This window comes from Ascochyta rabiei, chromosome 7 (assembly GCF_004011695.2).
Source record: "Ascochyta rabiei chromosome 7, complete sequence".
NCBI classification, from domain to species: domain Eukaryota; kingdom Fungi; phylum Ascomycota; class Dothideomycetes; order Pleosporales; family Didymellaceae; genus Ascochyta; species Ascochyta rabiei.
The window spans coordinates 1,274,844-1,292,936 of record NC_082411.1 but is presented as its reverse complement, the minus strand read 5'-3'; the positions used below and the strand labels follow the sequence as shown (position 1 = coordinate 1,292,936).

The following is an 18,093-nucleotide window of genomic DNA, read 5'->3' as shown; positions in this document are numbered from 1 at the left end:
CTGCGGGTGAAGGCGCATGAGCTAACGGTGTAACGCTAATGCAAAGGCAGATATTCTCAGATCGTGCAACCAATCTAAACTTCCGGCACGACCACGAGCTCCAGAGTCGACATGAACATGTTCCCATTTCAGGGTTTTTATTGGTCGCACCGTTGTTTCCAACAAGGATGTCGATGCCGTGTACATCATGAAGCATACCCGACCTTCCATTCCTAACCAAGTACGATTCAACGTGGTGCTGTATTCGGTCGCAGCAGATGGGCGCTGATATGTTGGAATGCCTATAAATTACCGTCAGCAGCATACTATCCGTATGTAGTGACAATTTAAATCGTCTATGGTACCATGATGCTGTACACGCTCTCTGTACTGACAGTACTGGCTGCAACTGCCACAGCCTCTTACGATGGCAACATCAATTTCAAGAGTCCCTCCTTCGATCACCCCTCTATGGGGATCGATGTACCGAAGGTGATGAAAAGGCACCTGCAGAAGCGCGACTACAAAGTCACCATTGATCCCAGCAAGCTCAACTTTACCCACGGCGTTGCATCTGTAAGTACGTGGGGCCAAACAAGTCACTCTAGCTGACGGGTGTGCCTAGGGAGATCCATACCCTGAATCAGTGATTCTATGGACTCGCATCTCACCACAGCTGGAGAATGACCGTTCAAACGTCACTGTTGCAGGAACTGTACCTCTGTACTCTCACGAGACTGAGGGCTACATCCGTGCATCGACCAGCCCAATCTGTGTTGACTACCAGGTGTCAACCAATAAGAACATCACCGGAGGAGTTGTCAGCCAGGGTAGAGCATACACTACCAGTGACATCGACTACACTATCAAAGTTGAGGCTACAGGTTTATCTCCCTACACTACCTACTACTACCGCTTCAACGTCTGCGGATCTTCGAAACAGAGTCCTATCGGTCGTACCAAAACATCGCCCAGCGAGGACGATGATACTACCGAGATTGGTCTCGCAGTCTTCTCCTGCAGCAACTACCCGAGCGGCTACTTCAATGCGTACGGAAATGTTGCCCGCAGAGACGAGGTATCGTTCCTAGTGCATTTAGGCGATTATATCTATGAGAGTACTTCTGGTATCCTAGGCCAAGATGCCCGTGCTACAAACCCTCCCCGGACCATTTTCACCCTGTACGACTACCGTACCAGGATTGCTCAGTACCGCACCGATCTCGACTTGACTCTTGCGCACCAGAACTTTGCTTGGATCACAACTTGGGACGACCACGAGGTCAGCAACAACGGCTACCGTGACGGTTCGTCTGCTGTCAACAACACGGAGAGCTCCTTCATTCGCAATGGTGGCGTCTCTGTCGACCAACGCAAGATGAATGCGGTTCGCGCTTACTTCGAGTGGATGCCGATACGCCAGGTCAACCTGGATGACAACCTGCGCATCTGGAGAAACTTCAAAATGGGAAAGCTGTTTGATCTGGTAATGCTAGACACACGAAACTACGACAGGTCCATTACAGATTTAAGCTGGAATACTGACTACGTTACCTCTATTAGAAACGACGCTGGTAGGTCACTTATGGGCTCCAACCAGGAAAACTGGTTCTACCGCACGCTCTCGGAAAGCAAGGAGCGTGGCGCTACGTGGCGAATCATCGGCAACCAGATTGTCTTCTCGAGAGTCAACATCACTTCATGGTTTGGCTCCGAGACCGAGCCCTACAACGTCGACCAGTGGGACGGCTATACATCAAATAGAAACAGGACATACCAACACCTCTACGGAAATCATATCGACAACACCATCATGCTTGCTGGTGATTCACATGCCAACTGGGTTTCGGACCTGCTCTGGGTCGACCCAGACTCTGCACCCTACGAATCGATCAACAACGGTGTCGACATCCCAGCCTACAACCAAGCCACGGGCGAAGGAGCCATTGGCGTTGAATTCGCAGTCACAGCCGTATCATCGTCGGGCTTCAGCGGCAACATTGCAGCAACCAACGCGCAAGCCCAGACGCTGGTTCGCGACAACTCCGAACTCATGTGGAACGAAGGGTATTTCCGCGGATACCTCGCACTGTACCTCAACGCCAAGGAAGCACGCGCAGAGTACTACGGCGCCCCTACCGTACGAACGCGCAATGCGTATGACATTCCGCTTGCCAACTTCACCGTCAAGGCGGGTGCCAATCATCTTCAGAGGCCGGTTGCAGGCGGCAGCGTCAACTCTGGATATCTCAAGAACGCGGACCGGCCGGGTAAGGTCGCGGGCGTAAATGCCACAACCGCCCTGGACACCAACACTGGGTCGTGGGGTCCTGTGCCGGCTGCTCTGCTTGCGGGTGGGAACTACATCACATATGCAAAGACCAACAGCACGTAGGTGTTTCTCGTGTTGCAAAGAAAAAGAAAAAAAAGGACTGCCCTGCTTTGGCGGCAGCTTCGTACACAGCGGGTAGCACTGTTGAAGTCTTTAGCGTATTTTTTCGTGCCTCTTAGCTTTTACAAAGGTGGCTGAAGACTTATTGTGTCTTTTTAGGTTACAGGTTACCTGCAGATTGGCATTGAATACCTCCTCCTGTTTGATCGAGCACCGTCAGCTTGTAGCCGGCTTTTTTTTTTTTGCAACACAAAAGGGTGTGAGATGCCACGTAGGGTCAGGTCATAGAAGAAGAACATACACTCACTCCCCTTACAAAAACTATACCAGTAACCAAACAATCACTTTTACCTCACCACTGTCTCGATCAAGACTCTTCCGACTTCACAGAAGACAATCAAGCACCCACCGCACAATCGTTAACCACTCAACACCTCAACACGCAGCAAAAAAGATGAGAGGTCTTGCCCGGAATCGAACCGGGGTTGCCGGAAGATACTGAAGTGATCAGAATCCGGAGTGATAACCGCTACCTACATAGGGAGTCAGTTCATCTGCTGCGGAATCGAATTGATCAGGGAAAGAACGTACACTACAAAACCGAGTCTTGCTTAGTCATCTGATGGACGACTGCACGCGTGGTAGCAATTATATAAAGTTAGGAATGTTTGGTCTTCGGAGTAGGTGTGTGCTTGTGGGGGCTGGGAAAATTCTTCTTGGGGACTATGTTGGGTGGGGCTTTTTTCTTCTTGAAGATTCCGTCTGGTCTCTGCGACATAAATCGAAGCTTTTTCTGCTGAGCGGAATGGAGGTTTTGATGGTTGCTAACGTTCTGTGCGCTTTGTTGAAGTGGATGGGATTGCTATGCACGTCTCGAGTTGTGTCACAGAGCCAAATGGGCCTTTAGCAATTCGGAGGGCAATGGTGAGTGGGTGCTAAACAGCAGGGCATTGGACAGCATCCTGGCGTGAGCAAGCCGGGTATTACCGGTGCCCCCCCCCCCCCCCTAGACGTTCTTTCATACCTTCCAAGGTCGAACAGGGTCTTCGCGTCTTAGAGATAAGCCACGAATCGAGCGTCGTTCTGACCACGCCCTCACAAATGAGCATGGAGCGTCGACGGCATTCACGGCGCCGAATTATCTACCGTGCGTGCAGCCCCAGATAAGCATCGCCGAGAGAAGCTTGATGGAGATAAGAGTGGGGTAAGCGAGCAGCCCTAAGCCGTTACGAGACAACGCCTATCACGTATCACGAAGCGAGATTTTGCTTGCGTCGGAGCTCGCCAGGCCTCGCTAGGCCTCGGCAGAAGCATTGCGCGGCGCGTGTCTGGGTCCATTAAAACCCAGCTGGCCGCCGTTGAATCATGTGTTGCACGTTTCTTGCCCGCCATCCCATCCCCCCGCACCCACCCCCTCAGGACCCTTGAATTCCCGGCTCAACGATGCATCCAGAGAAGACAGGGGACCGCGAGAGCGTGTCGACGGATAGCGGTCCGGATTTCGGACAGTCGATCCCTGTGAGGAAGCGCGAATCGGGCTTCCTGGGTGCGCTGCGCAACTTCGAGGCCAAGCTGGACAGCAAGTTTGGCATCGAGAGTGATGCCATTACGAGGAAGCTGCCAGAGGAAAAGGGCCATGTGCCGTGGCACCACCAGATGAACATGTTTTTCTTATGGGCGAGCGGGACCATGAACACTTCGTGCTTCGCTACGGGCTTTCTGGGTTGGGAGTTTGGGCTGAGTAAGTCTTCACAGCACACCTGAAGCATTGGGTGCGTGTGGAGCGACTCGAGTACTGATGGCTCGCAGCGCTCCGCCAATCCATCGTCATTACAATCTTCGCCTCGATCCTCGGCGGCGCGGCAACAGGCTTCGCAGCAACTTTTGGCGCGCCAACTGGTCTGCGCCAGATCAGTTTGTCCCGGTATGCGTTTGGGTGGTGGCCGAACAAGGTCATCGCTGCGCTCAACACGATTGTGCAGATTGGTTGGGCCGCCGTGGCGTGTATCACCGGCGGGCTTGCTCTGACTGCCGTCGCCGACGGACGCATTTCCCTCATCGTGGGCATCGTCATCTTAGCCGTGGTAGCTACGTTGATCTCGTTCGTTGGTCTGAAAGCCATCCTCGTGTACGAGCGCTACGCGTGGTTCGTCTTCTTCATCATCTTCATCATCTTCTTCGCCGAGACGGGCAGATACGCGGACAATACACCCACCCCCAAAGTCCATGGCGCTGATCTCAGCGGCGCCGTGTTGAGCCTCATCGCCATCGTATATGGCAGTTCGGCGTCCTGGCAGACCATGGCAAGCGACTACTACGTGCACTACCCCGTCAACGTCAACCGGTGGAAAGTCTTCCTTATGACCACCTTCGGCATCGCGATCCCTACCTCGATCGGCATGATTGCTGGCTGCGTCGTCTCCTCGGGCATGAACAGCCGCACAGACTGGAAGGATGTGTACGAGAACGACGGTCTGGGCTTCCTCATCCAAACGATGTTGTATCCACGGGGATTTGCCAAGCTGATCCTCACACTGCTCGTCCTCTCCGGCATCAACGTAAATGTCATCTCCATCTACAGCGCTGCCATCTCGTGCCAGCAGTTCTCGCGTCCGTTTGCGCGCGTGCCCCGCTTCATCTGGGTGCTCTTCTGCTTCGCAGCGATTCTCGGACTCGCCATCGGCGGCCGCGAACAGCTGTCTGTCTACCTGCAGAACTTCCTCAGCCTGCTGGGCTACTGGACCACGCAATACTTCATCATCATGTGTAGCGAGCATGTCATTTTCCGGCACATGAGCTTCGACAACTACGACTTGGATGCGTGGAATGACCCGAGTCGACTGCCGCTGGGCATCGCAGCGGGAGTCGCGTTCGCGGTGGGCATTGTGGCGTGGATCATGGGTATGGTGGAGACGTGGTATGTTGGACCACTTGGAAAGCTGATTGGGTCTGACGGCGGAGATATCGCGAACGAGTTGACGTTTGTGGTTACCGGGCTGATCTACATTCCAGCGAGGTTTCTGGAGAAGAAGATGGTTGGGAGGTAGGAGAGGAACGAGCAAACAAATGGGTGTGCGGAGCCAAGTGCCGTGAATCTGTAGCGCACGATTAGCATCGTAATATAACTCCAACAAGAAGATCAAACCACATGAGATTGTTTGCATGTCTGTGCCCACAGTATGTTGGATATTGGTGGTTGAGAGATAACGTCCTGACTCAGCTGAGAGTTGACAGTTCGCGTTCATGACTCGAAGCAACCTGCCGAAAGCTCGACATGACGCGTCTTACAACAAACACAGAAACCACAGCTACCATGGATCCGCCACGAGCTACTCACCACGAACGCTCCGACCGAGACCGAGACCGAAAGCACAAGGTGCGCCGCTCGCGCTCTCCACGCCGCGACGATGACCGACACAGCCCCGAAAAGCACCGCTCTGAACGCTCTGGACGCCACGAACGCTCTGAACGCTCGCACCGCTCACGCTCGCCCGCAAAGCCAGTGAAGCTCCCTTACCAGGCGCGGCCGCTATCCAAGCACGACCTAGAAGCCTACAAGCCGTTGTTCCAGTCGTACCTGGACATACAGAAGCACATACAGCTGGACGAACTCAACGAGCGAGAGGCACGCGGGCGCTGGAAGAGCTTTGTATCGCGATGGTTCGTCAGACACATGTTGAACGGAGACAAGCGACATGCTGATTTGAATCTGGCAGGAACCGTGGTGATCTAGCGCGCAGCTGGTACGATCCCTCGATGCTGCAGACTGCACAACAGACGGTCCAGGCCTACCGCGCGAGTTCTCAATCGCCTCGGCCTGTCGAGCGGGCATCACCGGAGTACGAGCAGCGCGCACCCGTCAAAGACTCTGGCGACAATGATGGGAGCGACGACGACGACGACTTTGGCCCGGCGCCACCAACACACATTGCGCGCGCCTCGGGCCACGGACCCACGATACCGCGCTTCGATGACCTCACGCACCGCAACGAGCTCCGCGACGAAGACGGTGCGCGCGACCGCTCAGCGTACGCCTCCGACACACGTCACGAGCGCAAAGCCGAGCGCAAGACGCAAAAAGAGCGCATGGAGGAGCTTGCACCCCGCGCAGATCCGGGGTCTCGTGAGCGTCAGATGGAGAAGAAGCGCGAGACGACCAGCACGCTGCAGTCCTTCCGCGACGCAAAGGAGAGCGGAGATGTAGAGATTGGCGAATCGGAGCTCATGGGCGACGACGGCATTGACGCATACAAGCAGAAGAAGAAGGCGGACGAGCGGGTGAAGAATGAGCGAGAGATCCGGCGCGAGGAGATTGCACGCGCGCGGGCGGCGGAGCGCGAAGAGGCGCTGAGTGCGCGGCGAGCAAAGGAAGCGCAGACAATGGAGTTCCTGAAGCAGCTCGCGCAGGAGCGGTTCGGGCCTTGATTGCCTGCACGTATTGGCCTTACCAGCATAGCAGATCAAGTCCCTTTCCACGACTTAGATAGTCCTACTCGTCGTCCAAAATTGAGTTTGCCAGGCCCCCAAACAAGGGCACTTCATACCGATCCAGTGTCTCCGCTGTGCATGAGTCAGCTTGCAGTGCTTCAAGCGTTGACCACACTCTACACTCACCATCCAAAAATGCCCTCCACGTCAACCACGAAATCAAACATACGTCCCCCACCACCATGACCCAGCTGATGAAGCTCGACCAGCTGAATATGATGTGTATCACGAAGATGAAGGCAGAGAGCAGACTACTCTGCCACGCATGGAACCGCACGTAGTCGCTCTGGTGTTCCAGCACAAGCAGCAGCACGCCGCCCGCAGGCGGAAGCAAGAGGTACGCAAGACACGCCTCGTAGTCCATCCTGATCCCCAGGCTCGTGGTGAATGCCTCCACGTCCTCTCTTGCAGCGCCAAATCCCCGCGACTGGGGCGCATTAGGTGCACTCCATTCCACGCGCTCGGTCTCTGGAGAGTCGTCGCCGGCACCGAAGTAGTCGTGCTGCTCGTATGCGCGGGTCGACGGGGATGTGATGGAGGCGATGTTGCGCGTGCGGTCGAGCGAGGCGCGGGGGGACGCGAGGGGCGGCGAGAGCGCACGCTGTGTCTCGGGAATATCCTGGTAGGGCGCGAAGTTGGCTGCCATTTTGGGTGTGAGTAGTAGTGTTGAGGTCTTGACTTGGGTGCTGTCGTGTAAGGCTGACACGTGCGGGCAGGGATGCGAGTCTGGGGATACGCATGACATAACTTGTCCTCGGCCCAAGTCGCCCTCAGCCACCACACCTGACCCTCGTTTCTCCTTGTGCCAGCCGACATACATAAGACCACCTCACCCCACATGGCGCTATGCGTTGGATGCTGGAGAAACTGGACACACGTATATAGTGGTCTTGCTGGCGGCTACACCGCCCACGTTCAAACTGCATGACACCAGTATCAATAGCCTCAATCAAGGAACCCTTATTCGCTACCTCAGCACCAAGATTCACACAGGTCACTGACAATGTGCATCGCCATCCTCAGCGCTGCACACCCAGACTACCCCTTCATCTTGCTCAACAATCGCGATGTACGCCTCCCACCGCCCTCGTCCACCGCCCACTAACACCACCAGGAATACCTCCACCGCCCAACAGCCGAAGCAACTTGGTGGCCGGAACCAGACGCACAAGTCCTAGGAGGCTACGACCTGCATCGCCCCGTGCACGGGACCTGGCTCGGTCTCACGCGCCAGGGCCGCATTGCCGTGCTCACCAACTACCGTGAGGAAGACCAAGCCATCGTGCAAGGCGCACGGAGCCGCGGCGTAATCCCCAACGCGTGGCTGAAGAGCACGCCAACCTCTTCGCAAACGGCGGAAGACTTTGCGCGGCAGATGATCGAAGAAGACGGCGTCGAAGGCGTGGGCGGCTTCTCGCTGTGCTACGGCTTCGTGCAGGACGTCGTCAACCGCGGGACCGGACTCGTAGTCGTCAGTAACCGCATGCCCGACGTCGACGGCGTGGTGCATCTCCTGCGCCGTTCGGACGAGACTACGGCGCTCAGCAACGCTGCATACGGCGACCGCTCGTGGCCCAAGGTCGTCAACGGGGAAGCATGGACGGCTGCCGCGATTCGGGAGTCTGTCGAGAAGAACGAGACGCGCGACCAGCTCGTCGAACGCTTACTCGCTATCCTATCTATAGACACCATGTCCCGCCAGAAAGCAGACGAGGAGTGGGACATGTACCTTACGCAGCTGCGGCACAGCATCTTCATCCCCGCCATTGGCCGCGAACATCTAGAGCTGCACAAGATGCCGTCCCACGAGGTGGGTGACGTGGTCAAGGAGAAGGCGCCTGATGCTACGAGTGGGTGCTACGGAACGGGCAAGCAGAGCGTTATCCTTGTGGATAAGCAGGGCAAGGCGTTTTATTTGGAACGGACGCTGTTTGATAGCGATGCGCAGCCCGTTGCGAGGGGGGAGGGGGACCGTGTGTTTGAATTCCAGGTCGAAGGGTGGTGAGCAGAGTGAGCAAAGCAAGGACAACGGGAAATCTTTTCGACGTTCGCTACCCGCCTCTGCATAGCCTGTCTGCTCTTTTCACTTACTCTCTAAACACCTTTGAGCAACTCCCCATGGCCCTTCTTCTGACCCTTCCTTCGCCCCTGAACAGGGAAAGCCAGACCCGAAACCCGAGCAAGACAGATATCGCGAGCGTTTTAGCCAAATTGTATAAAAGCAACGATGCGAGGCGCTCGTTGGTTGAAGGACTGATACGCCAGACCACGAGATACAGATAGCAAGCAGGAGCAGACGAGGAAAAACACAACACCAGCAGATGAGTAGAAAAGCGATCGGGGGTTCAGAATTACGATCGAGTGTGATGAAGAAGTATCCACTGATGATCCGTCCTGTCGTGTCTTATCCCGCTCCACTCTCGCCATTCCACGCGCCCAGATTACAATCCTAGTTATGGTCAGCGAGGTTCGTCAGCCGTGGTTTGCAACGCAATAGGACACGAAAAAGTAGAACGGAGGCGAGCTGGAAGCCAACGGCAATGGCAAAGCTGCACACTGGATCCCGGCACCACGAGCGCACAAACCATCGAGGAGAGCCAAAGAGGGTCGGTCGAGACTTGAACATGATGCATTTATGTAACTCCCGCGCAGATACGCACACACACGCACACGTACATGCGCTCGTTCAACTAAATCATGGATGGGTAATAGACTATACAATGATACAATGTCGCCGGACATGCTCGCGACATGCGGCGTCTATGGAATCAGGTAGATGGTGTGTGGGTGGGTGGATGGGCGGAAGTAGGAGGAGCTTTTGGTGCAAGAGCTGCCGACAAAAGCGAAGGAGCTTAAATACCAAGAGTGAATTCGACACCAACGTCGATGTCGCGCGCCATCTTGACCACCTTGGAGAACTGGACCGACTTCTCGGCCGCGGCTTGCAGGTCGTCGATGGAGAAGATCTTGAGGCCAGAGTCGTTGAGCTGTGCGGCGTTAGCATTCTTCATTGGATTGTTCGTCCTGCACGGATGGGTTTCATGACTTACCAGCTTGTGCGCCGCCTCCATGTTGGTACCCTGCAGACGGGCGATGACGGGGGTCTTGAGGTTCATGCTCTCAACAACCTGGATGAGACCCTTGGCGATGGCGTCGCAGCGGACAATACCACCGAAGATGTTGACGAAGATGGCAGTGACCTTGGGGTCAGAGGTGATGAGGTCGAAGGCCTGGCGAATGGCCTCGGGGGTAGCACCGCCACCAACATCGAGGAAGTTGGCGGGCGAACCACCGTTCAGCTTGATGATGTCCATGGTGGCCATGGCAAGACCGGCACCGTTGACGAGGCAGCCAATGTCACCGTCGAGCTTGATGAAGTTGAGGCCCACCTTGGCGGCCTTGACCTCGTCGGCGTCCTCCTGGGTGACGTCCCTCCACTCGAAGACCTCCTTCTGACGGAAGTCGGCGTTGTCGTCGAAGCCGAGCTTGGCGTCCATGGCGAGAACCTGGTGGTCGGTGGTCTCGGACAGGGGGTTGATCTCGATCTGGGTGGCATCGCGCTCGGTGAAGACCTTGTACAGGTTCTGGATGGTGTTCTTTGCGTCCTCGATGCACTGCTCGGAGAAGCCGAGCTCAGTCGCAATGTTGCGGGCGATGTCGTCGGTGACACCAACGTGGATGTCGATGGGGGTGGTGATGATGGCCTCGGGGTGCTCCTTGGCGACAGTCTCAATGTCCATGCCTCCCTGGGACGAGGCGACGATGACGGGGCCCTGCGAGGCGCGGTCCATGAGGATGGCCAGGTAGAACTCGCGGCGCGCAAACTTGCGCTCGACGATGAAGACGGCGTTGCAGAGACGACCTGCGGCTCCGGTCTGCTTGGTGATGAGCTTGTGGCCGATCATCTGGTCGGCGAGGATGGAGGCTTCGCGGGGACTGTGCTGGTGTTAGCGGACGGTCGCGCTGCCGTGGGCGTGAGTAGAGCATACGAGTAGACGACCCTGACACCGCCCTTGAAGCCGTTGTCGAAGGTGCCCTTTCCACGGCCACCAGCGAGGACCTGGGCCTTGATCACGGCATCGTCACCGCCTGCGCGCGCATTAGCCCGGCCTTGATATCAGAGGATGTCGCCCAGCACCTACCGATCTCGGTAGCAATCTTCTCAGCCTCGGCGGCATTGGTCGCGACGCCGCCCTTGGGGACGCCGATGCCGTACTGCAGTCCTCAGTTAGCCTTTTGCGTTTTCGTCTGCGTCCGCGTCCGCGTCTGCGTCTGCGTCTGCGTCTGCGTCTGCGTCTGCGTCTGCGTCTGCGTCTGCGTCTGCGTCTGCGTCTGCGTCTTCCTCTGCTTCTGCATCGACATGTTCGACCTCGACAACACGGGACGTCGCAACGGGGACACGGGCAATGGATGGCAGTCGTACCGACTCGAGCAGCGCGGCGGACCGGTATTCGTGTATCGACAAGCATCTCCTCTGCTGGACAGCAGACTGCCTCAATGGTGTCTAGGCCACGGGTCAGCTCTCGTCTCCTCTGCGTCGCAATGCAAGCTGGCGTCAGAGGCTGTCTGGAGCCCCCGGGCGCGCCCGTCGGTCGCACTCACGTAGGCTGCGCGGACGGCGCTGGCCATGGGCCGACTGGCGCGGGCGATGTTGTACATGGTGTCGGTGTCGGGTGGGAAGCTGACACGCAGGCTCTTCTCTCGTGGTAGAAGGGGAGGTGATGGAGCTGCAGACAGGCCTGCTGGTTGCTATGCTTCGAGGTTCGCTGCACCCTGGCCCGTGCGCCGCGCTTGAAGTTCACGTTCCGCGACATTTTCGAGACCCGGCCGGTAAGTTACCTCGTGCAGAACGCGTCTTCAGCCGGGGTAGAAAGGTGCAGCAGACAAGAGCAGCCAATCCAGGATGGCGAGAAGGCATGTTCAGGACGATGTGCTGGGCAACAAATTCAGCCTCATGAACGCCAAAAGTTCGAAATTGTTATCCTCGTGGATGGGCTCCGAGCCAGAACCAGCAGCTCCTTCCGCCAGTCTTTCAGACAACGCCAAGGACGAAGACGCAGACTTGAAGCAAGCCGACTTTGGCCACGACAGGTAGACAGCTTGCAGAGTCTAGTTCCGACCTCGATTGTGGTGCTGACCGTCACAGGCTTGGCGTGGGCTCAGCCATCCCCAAGGACGTAGCAGATGGAAGTTTCACCCGGCGAGCGCCAACATCAAACGACAAGCTGCTTGAGCAGCTCATCGGCAAGAAGCGCGCAAAAGCGCACCTCGCAGCCAAACAGGAGGCCGAGCGAGCAAGCGCGCGCCAACAGCCAACATGGCAGCAGAAGAAAGAAGAAAAGAAGATCGAAGAGAGCGAGGACGAGGAGGAGGGGCGTGCTGCTATGATCACATCAAAGAGGCAGAAGACGCAACAGCAGCAGCAGAAGAAGAAGAAAAATAAGCCTATAGTTGCGGTACCAAAGGAGGAGGAGGACGAGGTAATGGGGGGGCTAGATGGAGAGTTGAAAGAGGATGCTGTCGCCGTGACGCAGGACGAACAGCAAGAGTCGAAGAAGGAGGAGTCAGATGACGACGTCGATCTGAAGCCGAAGAAGCGCGTTAAGAAGAGCAGAACAAAACCGACGAGCTATCTTGATGAGCTTCTGGCGGAGCGTAGCAAGAAGAAGAAAGGCAAAGGCACAGGAGGTGAAGACATTTGAGAGACGGCGAGTCTCTATCACAGAGCTGGCAGGAGCATCGCATGGGATCAGGAGTTCAGTGTTTGTTGTCTATGATACCCCATATGCTATCTCACGAAGAGCTAGACGATCAGACGTGGAATACATTGTTGGTATGTCGCTAGAAAGTACTTTTACACAGCAACTTCCTCTCTCTCAGTGCTCGCGCACGAACAAACTAGCCATGCCCATACCCGTACCGATGCACTTGCTGATAACACCAACCTGCTGCCCACTGCGTCCCATCTCGCTGAGCATAGTCGCCAGCATGCGTCCACTCGTCGCGCCCAGCGGGTGGCCCAGCGCAATAGCACCACCGTTGGGGTTGATCTTATCCATGTTGTTCTCCAAGCCCAAGGTCCTGATGCAGTGCAGCGCTTGACTTGCAAACGCCTCGTTGATCTCCCAGGTATCCACCTCGTCCTTGGAAACGCCCGTGTACTCCAGCAGCTTGGGAATCGCAAGCGCAGGCCCAACACCCATCTCGTCCGGTTGACACCCAACGACCTGGGTACCCGCCCACTTGCCAATGATGTGGCTGGTCAGCCCCAGCTCTGCAGCAACAGAACGGCGCATCATGAGCGCTGCGCTCGCGCCATCGCTGACTTGGCTGCTGTTTCCTGCTGTGCTTGTGCCGTCGGATTTGAACGCAGGTTTCATCGAGGCAAGCTTCTCGACTGTGGTGTTTGCGCGAATACCGTCGTCTTTGGTGACCGTGACACTCTTCACATTCTCGGGCGTCTCGGGCTCAATCCAGCGCGTTGTAACGGGGACAATCTCCTGGTCGAAGAGACCCGAGGATTGCGCTTTGGCTGCACGGTGCTGTGATTCTGCGGCAAACGCGTCCTGGTCTGCTCTGCTGACACCGTAGCGGGAAGCAACGTTCTCAGACGTGATGCCCATGTTCATGATGCACTCTCTCGCCTCCTTCACAGGACTATCTTTCATCTCAGGCCACAGCTCCACTGGAATCGCTCTTGTGCCGTAGTTGCGCGTCATGCTCTCCATGCCGCCCGCAATGCCGACATCGATCTGTCCGACGGCAATTGAGTTTGCGATCGAGGTGATGGCGGAAAGTCCGGATGCGCAAGCCCGGTTGACCGTGCTGAATGATGTGCTTGTGGGAATGCCGACGTGGTTGGCGGCCATGCGGCCAGCTTTCGAGCCACCAAGCTCAGCGAGGACAGTTCCGATGCAGACATCGTCGATTTTCGAGGTTTCGAGATTGGGGAACTTTTGGATCGTTGCTTTGAGGACCTATGTTATATTAAAACGGAATCGAGGGCGTATGTGTTAGGCGTGACCTACAGCACCGAGCATCTCATGGTCGTATGCGTCTCGCAAGCCTCCTTTCTTTGCCCTTGTTACTGGGGTTCGCAATGCAGAGAGAATGACAACATCGTTTGGGTTTTTCTGGAGAATGTTCTTGATGCCTTTCTGCACGAACGCCATTGTAGGTAGCTGTGTGTAAGAAAAATGCTATGGCAGGAGAGAGTCTTCAAAATACTTTTGGTTGTACAGAAGAAGAGGTCAGAAGTAGGAGTGGGTAACAAGAACGTGGAAGCTCGCCGCGGAAGAAAGCCATGGCTTTGATGTTAGAGCTCCGATCTGGAGCTTCGGCAAGTGAGCGCGGGGCGGAGAAGCTCTGGGGAAAGGCCGGCTAAGTTCTCATCCTTTTCCAGCGTCACATGACCGGAAAAGGATCGGATATGAGCAACGTCAGTGCTCGAAAACGGATATATGTCGGAAGATGAGCCGAGAGACTGAGGAAAGAAGGCCGCGTTGAAGTGCACATGCATTGTAACCATCTAGCGGTGCTATATATCGTCAGCCGTCCTTCGTGCGTGCAACAATCCTGGCAGAGGTCGACGACGCTGTGCGATTCAATCTGCTGCGATTTACAACCAGTGTCAAGCAATTGTTCCACCCTCCTGTTCCACCCTCGAAACCCTGTCGTTCCTCGCGAAAATGCTCCAGAAATCAAAAATTCGTCGCCAATCATCGTCTCGAAGGCCATAGACTCTGGCGTTTATGCGGCAGGGTATACAAGTCGGAAGACATCGTTGAGGACGTAGTAGCTTCCGCCATCTTGCTGGAGGTTGAAAGCTTGGGTGAAGCTCATGGGCCTCTCTGACCCCTCGACCTGGGTATGGTTAGCCAGATGCTGTGGATTTCTACATTGTACGTACGAGGAGCGCGCCGGTCACCAGGACGAGAACACCGTTCTGGCCAGAGGGCTGAGCATCGAGAGTGTCGGTGCGATGCTGGACCTGCTGGAAGGGCAAGTTCTGGGCAAGTCAGCCTAGGCATAGCCTTCTCTCAAAGACTGTACTCACCTGGAGCTTCTCAACGATGGCTGCTGCTCCAAGGATACCAGAGGCCTCGAATGTGAGCATGGAGTGGTCGCGCTGTCCAATATGTATCAGCCGTTGTGTTCCGTTGGTTGTGGCTGTGATGCGCATACGTAAAGTGGGGCGAGAGCAGCGCGGTTCTCGTCGAAGGTCTTGTAGTAGTACTCGACGAACTGCTCTGTGGTGGACATCAGTAGCAGTCCAAGGTGCAGTGCACATTCCTAGCTAATCGAGTTCGATTTGTAGGGCCGTGGCCTCGTGGTATACATACTGCCGACTTCTTCGAAAGCTTCATACAGTCAGTCTCATAATATGGTTGATGCGGGGTAGACACAAACATACACATTTTGCTAGATTTTGGGGCGCGAAGCTGGGAAAAGTGGAGAGGATTATTATTCGAGTTGTGCACGAAGGCAGAAGGGCTGATGTTGTCACAAGTTGGGCTTGTTTGGGCACAGTCAAAAGGTTGTCTTGCTTGTTGGCGATGGCTGGTGGGGCAGGGTCGACAGCGTCGGTCCGAGAAACCTCCGTGCTTGGTTAGTTTTCTTTCGTCGACGCGCTTTCGCTCTCCTCTTCCAACACCACACAAACGTGACACGTCACGCCTTGTCCAACACAACACAACTAGCTATGCTCTGTGTCTATGAATGGGGCTAAGTGAGGCATCAGAGATGAGCGTAGACATCTCCGTGCCGGGTGCTCTTCAGATTTTAGCTGCCGAATCATTTTGGCAAGAGATATCGCAGATGGCTGCTCTGCATTCAAAGCTTTACATACCGCAGGTATGCACTGACTTGCTTTCTGAAGCGCTCAAGCTTTCGAGTTATGGAATGCTACCATGTTGTAAGTACCAACCGTCTCTCCGCTCCCGCATTATGATGATCAACACTTCAAACGATAACTTCCGAGTCAAACGACGATGAAGTTCAAAAAAATTCAAGCTCAACAGGCTGATTGCTATTCGTTCTCTGCTATTCTTGTTACAAATCCAGCACGACATACGCTGACATCATCTGTCATAGGAACGAACACCAGTGACCGCACATCCATATTGTCTAGACGTAATTAGTAGTTTTACAATGTTCTCTCGTGTTGCAGAAGAAGCCGGCTACAGGCCAACAATTTATAGTGATACAGGAGATATGTAATGCTATACCCTGAACTATCTACAATCTATCAAGACGTTACATGACTTCAGTAGCTTATCTTAATGATTAAGAGGCAGTTACAATTGCGCTAAAGGCCTATAGCGCAAAACTGCTTAAGTGGCTGTCGCTGAGACAATGCAGCCGACTCTTTCTGCAACGCGAAAGAATGTTGTCTTAATTTCAGCCAACCTTCGACGCTTGTAATGTAAACCCGTGGTTTTCGCATCGTTTACAAGCCCTTCGCTTGGAACGACTTGACCGAGTCGACGATCGACTGCTCCAGACTCCTGTACTTCAACCCCAAGATGTCGATCGAGCGCTTGTTGTTGTACGTGTACAGACCCTTGTCTGGTGTGCCCTCAGGGTAGTCACCGCCAGGTGTCGAGTCACTTGGCAAGTCCTTGAACTGTGGAAAGTTCTTCCTGATGATCTGTGTAATTTCCTTGTTTGAAAAGTAGCCGGCAGTAACAAAAAATCGCTTGTTCGCTGCGTCTGGCTTCTCGAATGCGTTGACATGGGCCTCAGCGCAGTCTCTGACGTCAGTCCACAAAAAAACTCCCGAGTGAGGTATCTCGTCCTTGAATTTGCCCTGGCAAGCGTTGCGAATGCGTTCGTTGGACGTGTTCAGGTTTTCGAGGCTGTCAAGGGCATGGGCGATAGGTCCAAACACCATCGGCGGGTTGATGGTAGAAATTGTAAAGTTCGGCTTTTCCTTCTCGAGAAACTTCCAAGCCGCCTTCTCAGCAAAGGTCTTACTTGCGCGGTAACCCATCATGGGGTTCTCGGTCGCCTCCTCGAGAGTGATCGGGTTCCAGTCAGCCTCTGAGTACGCATGGCCAGGCCAGAAGCCCTTGTCGGCTTGAACGATGGCGGCAAATGAGGATGTAATGACGACACGCTTTACGGAGGGTGCATATTTGGCGATAGACTTCAAAATACCCGTGGTTCCAATGACCGCGGGGTCGATCAGGTCCTGTTACAGTCAGTCGGCGACAGCACTTGTATTCACGGACCTGCAGATTTAACTCACCTTCTGGACATCTGTGACGTTGAAGTGGAATGGACTAGCTGTGTGCAGAACGGCCTCGAATGGAGGGTCTGACTTGACAGCCTCGTCGAAAGCATTAGGCTGCGCAATATCTGGCACAATTGTGAAGCTAAGCTTGTCTGCGTATTGAGGATACTGTTTCTTGATCGTGTCGGCCTTTTCTTGCGTGCGGACAGTCGTGACGACAGAGTGGCCACGCTCGAGAAGAATGTCCAGGGTGTGCGCAGCGATGAAGCCACTTCCTCCAGTGAGTAGAACGCGAGTCATTATGGGAGAGTCTGTTGTCTAGAAATTGGCGCAGTGATTGAGAAGTGGATTCAAGCTATGTTTGAAGTCTGTGAGACGTTTGCAAGCCCCAATTGCGCGAGATGTTGCGATATTTGTATACTCCGACATCCCACTTAAGTAGCGCGGGCTAGCTTCTGCCGAAGCACCGGTGTTAACTGCTTCGCCGTGGATAACACAGGCCATTCATTCGTCGCTTACAAAAATGCCATCTATCTTCGTTATATCCGTACATGCTGGTGTCGTCATCGCTAAATGAAGCTTGGCGTCGTGTTTACAGAGCTGGCTCTCTAAACCTTCAAGTCGGTTCGCGCCCGCCCTGTCCTTGGATCTATCGCGGTTTGTTGACCCAGCTCGTGCGCTGCGGTTCCCGGTATGTGCGTTGTCTTGTCTTTCTTGGTGAAGGGTACGTGCACGTAGACACCGCAACAGAGGAACAGGCGCATTTTCAACCGCCGTTTGCAGTGCAACGAAGCTTTGAGCCTTCCTTGTTGGAGATCAAGAGCGAGATCAAGGTCGGGTAAGATTTGTATGTTCGTCCAGACTCAATGTCAGCCTGGCCAGTAAAGAGTGTGTGGGGCTAAGCTGAGGCCCCACCATAGCTCGACGACCGCATCCCACATTGCCCGCAACGCCGTCGCAACTTCGCCTTCCAATCGACCGTCGTTGCGCTCCCCTTACT

The 18,093-nt window shown here is 55.0% G+C and overlaps 11 protein-coding genes across 11 annotated transcripts, besides 4 other annotated features; 6 read left to right on the top strand and 5 right to left on the bottom strand.

Moving 5' to 3' along the window:
* Positions 1-345: 345 nt before the first annotated feature.
* Positions 346-2,374, top strand: EKO05_0005029 (Alkaline phosphatase; the record flags this gene model as incomplete). The annotated part of the gene is made up of 2 exons (XM_038939439.1): positions 346-555; positions 605-2,374. 2 exons carry the CDS (start codon positions 346-348, stop codon positions 2,372-2,374), a joined length of 1,980 nt encoding a protein of 659 aa, XP_038799570.1.
* Positions 2,375-3,814: 1,440 nt separating this feature from the next.
* EKO05_0005028 (uncharacterized protein) lies at positions 3,815-5,418 on the top strand (the record flags this gene model as incomplete). Its single annotated transcript, XM_038939512.1, has 2 exons — positions 3,815-4,112; positions 4,181-5,418. 2 exons carry the CDS (start codon positions 3,815-3,817, stop codon positions 5,416-5,418), a joined length of 1,536 nt encoding a protein of 511 aa, XP_038799569.1.
* Positions 5,419-5,645: 227 nt separating this feature from the next.
* On the top strand, positions 5,646-6,796 carry EKO05_0005027 (uncharacterized protein; the record flags this gene model as incomplete). The annotated part of the gene is made up of 2 exons (XM_038939219.2): positions 5,646-6,031; positions 6,088-6,796. The coding sequence occupies 2 exons, from the start codon at positions 5,646-5,648 to the stop codon at positions 6,794-6,796; spliced, it is 1,095 nt and encodes a 364-aa protein (XP_038799568.2).
* Positions 6,797-6,860: 64 nt separating this feature from the next.
* EKO05_0005026 (uncharacterized protein) lies at positions 6,861-7,505 on the bottom strand (the record flags this gene model as incomplete). The annotated part of the gene is made up of 2 exons (XM_038939377.1): positions 6,861-6,931; positions 6,986-7,505. 2 exons carry the CDS (start codon positions 7,503-7,505, stop codon positions 6,861-6,863), a joined length of 591 nt encoding a protein of 196 aa, XP_038799567.1.
* Positions 7,506-7,862: 357 nt separating this feature from the next.
* Positions 7,863-8,864, top strand: EKO05_0005025 (uncharacterized protein; the record flags this gene model as incomplete). The annotated part of the gene is made up of 2 exons (XM_038939561.1): positions 7,863-7,928; positions 7,974-8,864. The coding sequence occupies 2 exons, from the start codon at positions 7,863-7,865 to the stop codon at positions 8,862-8,864; spliced, it is 957 nt and encodes a 318-aa protein (XP_038799566.1).
* Positions 8,865-9,637: 773 nt separating this feature from the next.
* Positions 9,638-9,662: a tandem repeat.
* Positions 9,663-9,711: 49 nt separating this feature from the next.
* On the bottom strand, positions 9,712-11,518 carry EKO05_0005024 (uncharacterized protein; the record flags this gene model as incomplete). Its single annotated transcript, XM_038939444.1, has 6 exons — positions 9,712-9,846; positions 9,910-10,795; positions 10,849-10,948; positions 11,002-11,074; positions 11,283-11,363; positions 11,462-11,518. The coding sequence occupies 6 exons, from the start codon at positions 11,516-11,518 to the stop codon at positions 9,712-9,714; spliced, it is 1,332 nt and encodes a 443-aa protein (XP_038799565.1).
* Positions 11,105-11,213: a tandem repeat.
* Positions 11,519-11,762: 244 nt separating the features above from the next.
* EKO05_0005023 (uncharacterized protein) lies at positions 11,763-12,561 on the top strand (the record flags this gene model as incomplete). Its single annotated transcript, XM_038939397.1, has 2 exons — positions 11,763-11,950; positions 12,006-12,561. 2 exons carry the CDS (start codon positions 11,763-11,765, stop codon positions 12,559-12,561), a joined length of 744 nt encoding a protein of 247 aa, XP_038799564.1.
* Positions 12,182-12,212: a tandem repeat.
* Positions 12,256-12,303: a tandem repeat.
* Positions 12,562-12,735: 174 nt separating the features above from the next.
* EKO05_0005022 (Acetyl-CoA C-acyltransferase) lies at positions 12,736-14,031 on the bottom strand (the record flags this gene model as incomplete). The annotated part of the gene is made up of 2 exons (XM_038939480.1): positions 12,736-13,836; positions 13,888-14,031. 2 exons carry the CDS (start codon positions 14,029-14,031, stop codon positions 12,736-12,738), a joined length of 1,245 nt encoding a protein of 414 aa, XP_038799563.1.
* A 577-nt stretch (positions 14,032-14,608) lies between these two features.
* Positions 14,609-15,276, bottom strand: EKO05_0005021 (Nuclear transport factor 2; the record flags this gene model as incomplete). The annotated part of the gene is made up of 6 exons (XM_038939431.1): positions 14,609-14,722; positions 14,769-14,867; positions 14,916-14,987; positions 15,044-15,108; positions 15,202-15,219; positions 15,273-15,276. 6 exons carry the CDS (start codon positions 15,274-15,276, stop codon positions 14,609-14,611), a joined length of 372 nt encoding a protein of 123 aa, XP_038799562.1.
* A 301-nt stretch (positions 15,277-15,577) lies between these two features.
* EKO05_0005020 (uncharacterized protein) lies at positions 15,578-15,853 on the top strand (the record flags this gene model as incomplete). Its single annotated transcript, XM_059636506.1, has 1 exon — positions 15,578-15,853. One exon carries the CDS (start codon positions 15,578-15,580, stop codon positions 15,851-15,853), a length of 276 nt encoding a protein of 91 aa, XP_059492489.1.
* A 454-nt stretch (positions 15,854-16,307) lies between these two features.
* EKO05_0005019 (Methylglyoxal reductase (NADPH)) lies at positions 16,308-17,393 on the bottom strand (the record flags this gene model as incomplete). The annotated part of the gene is made up of 2 exons (XM_038939387.1): positions 16,308-17,051; positions 17,109-17,393. The coding sequence occupies 2 exons, from the start codon at positions 17,391-17,393 to the stop codon at positions 16,308-16,310; spliced, it is 1,029 nt and encodes a 342-aa protein (XP_038799561.1).
* Positions 17,394-18,093: the final 700 nt, after the last annotated feature.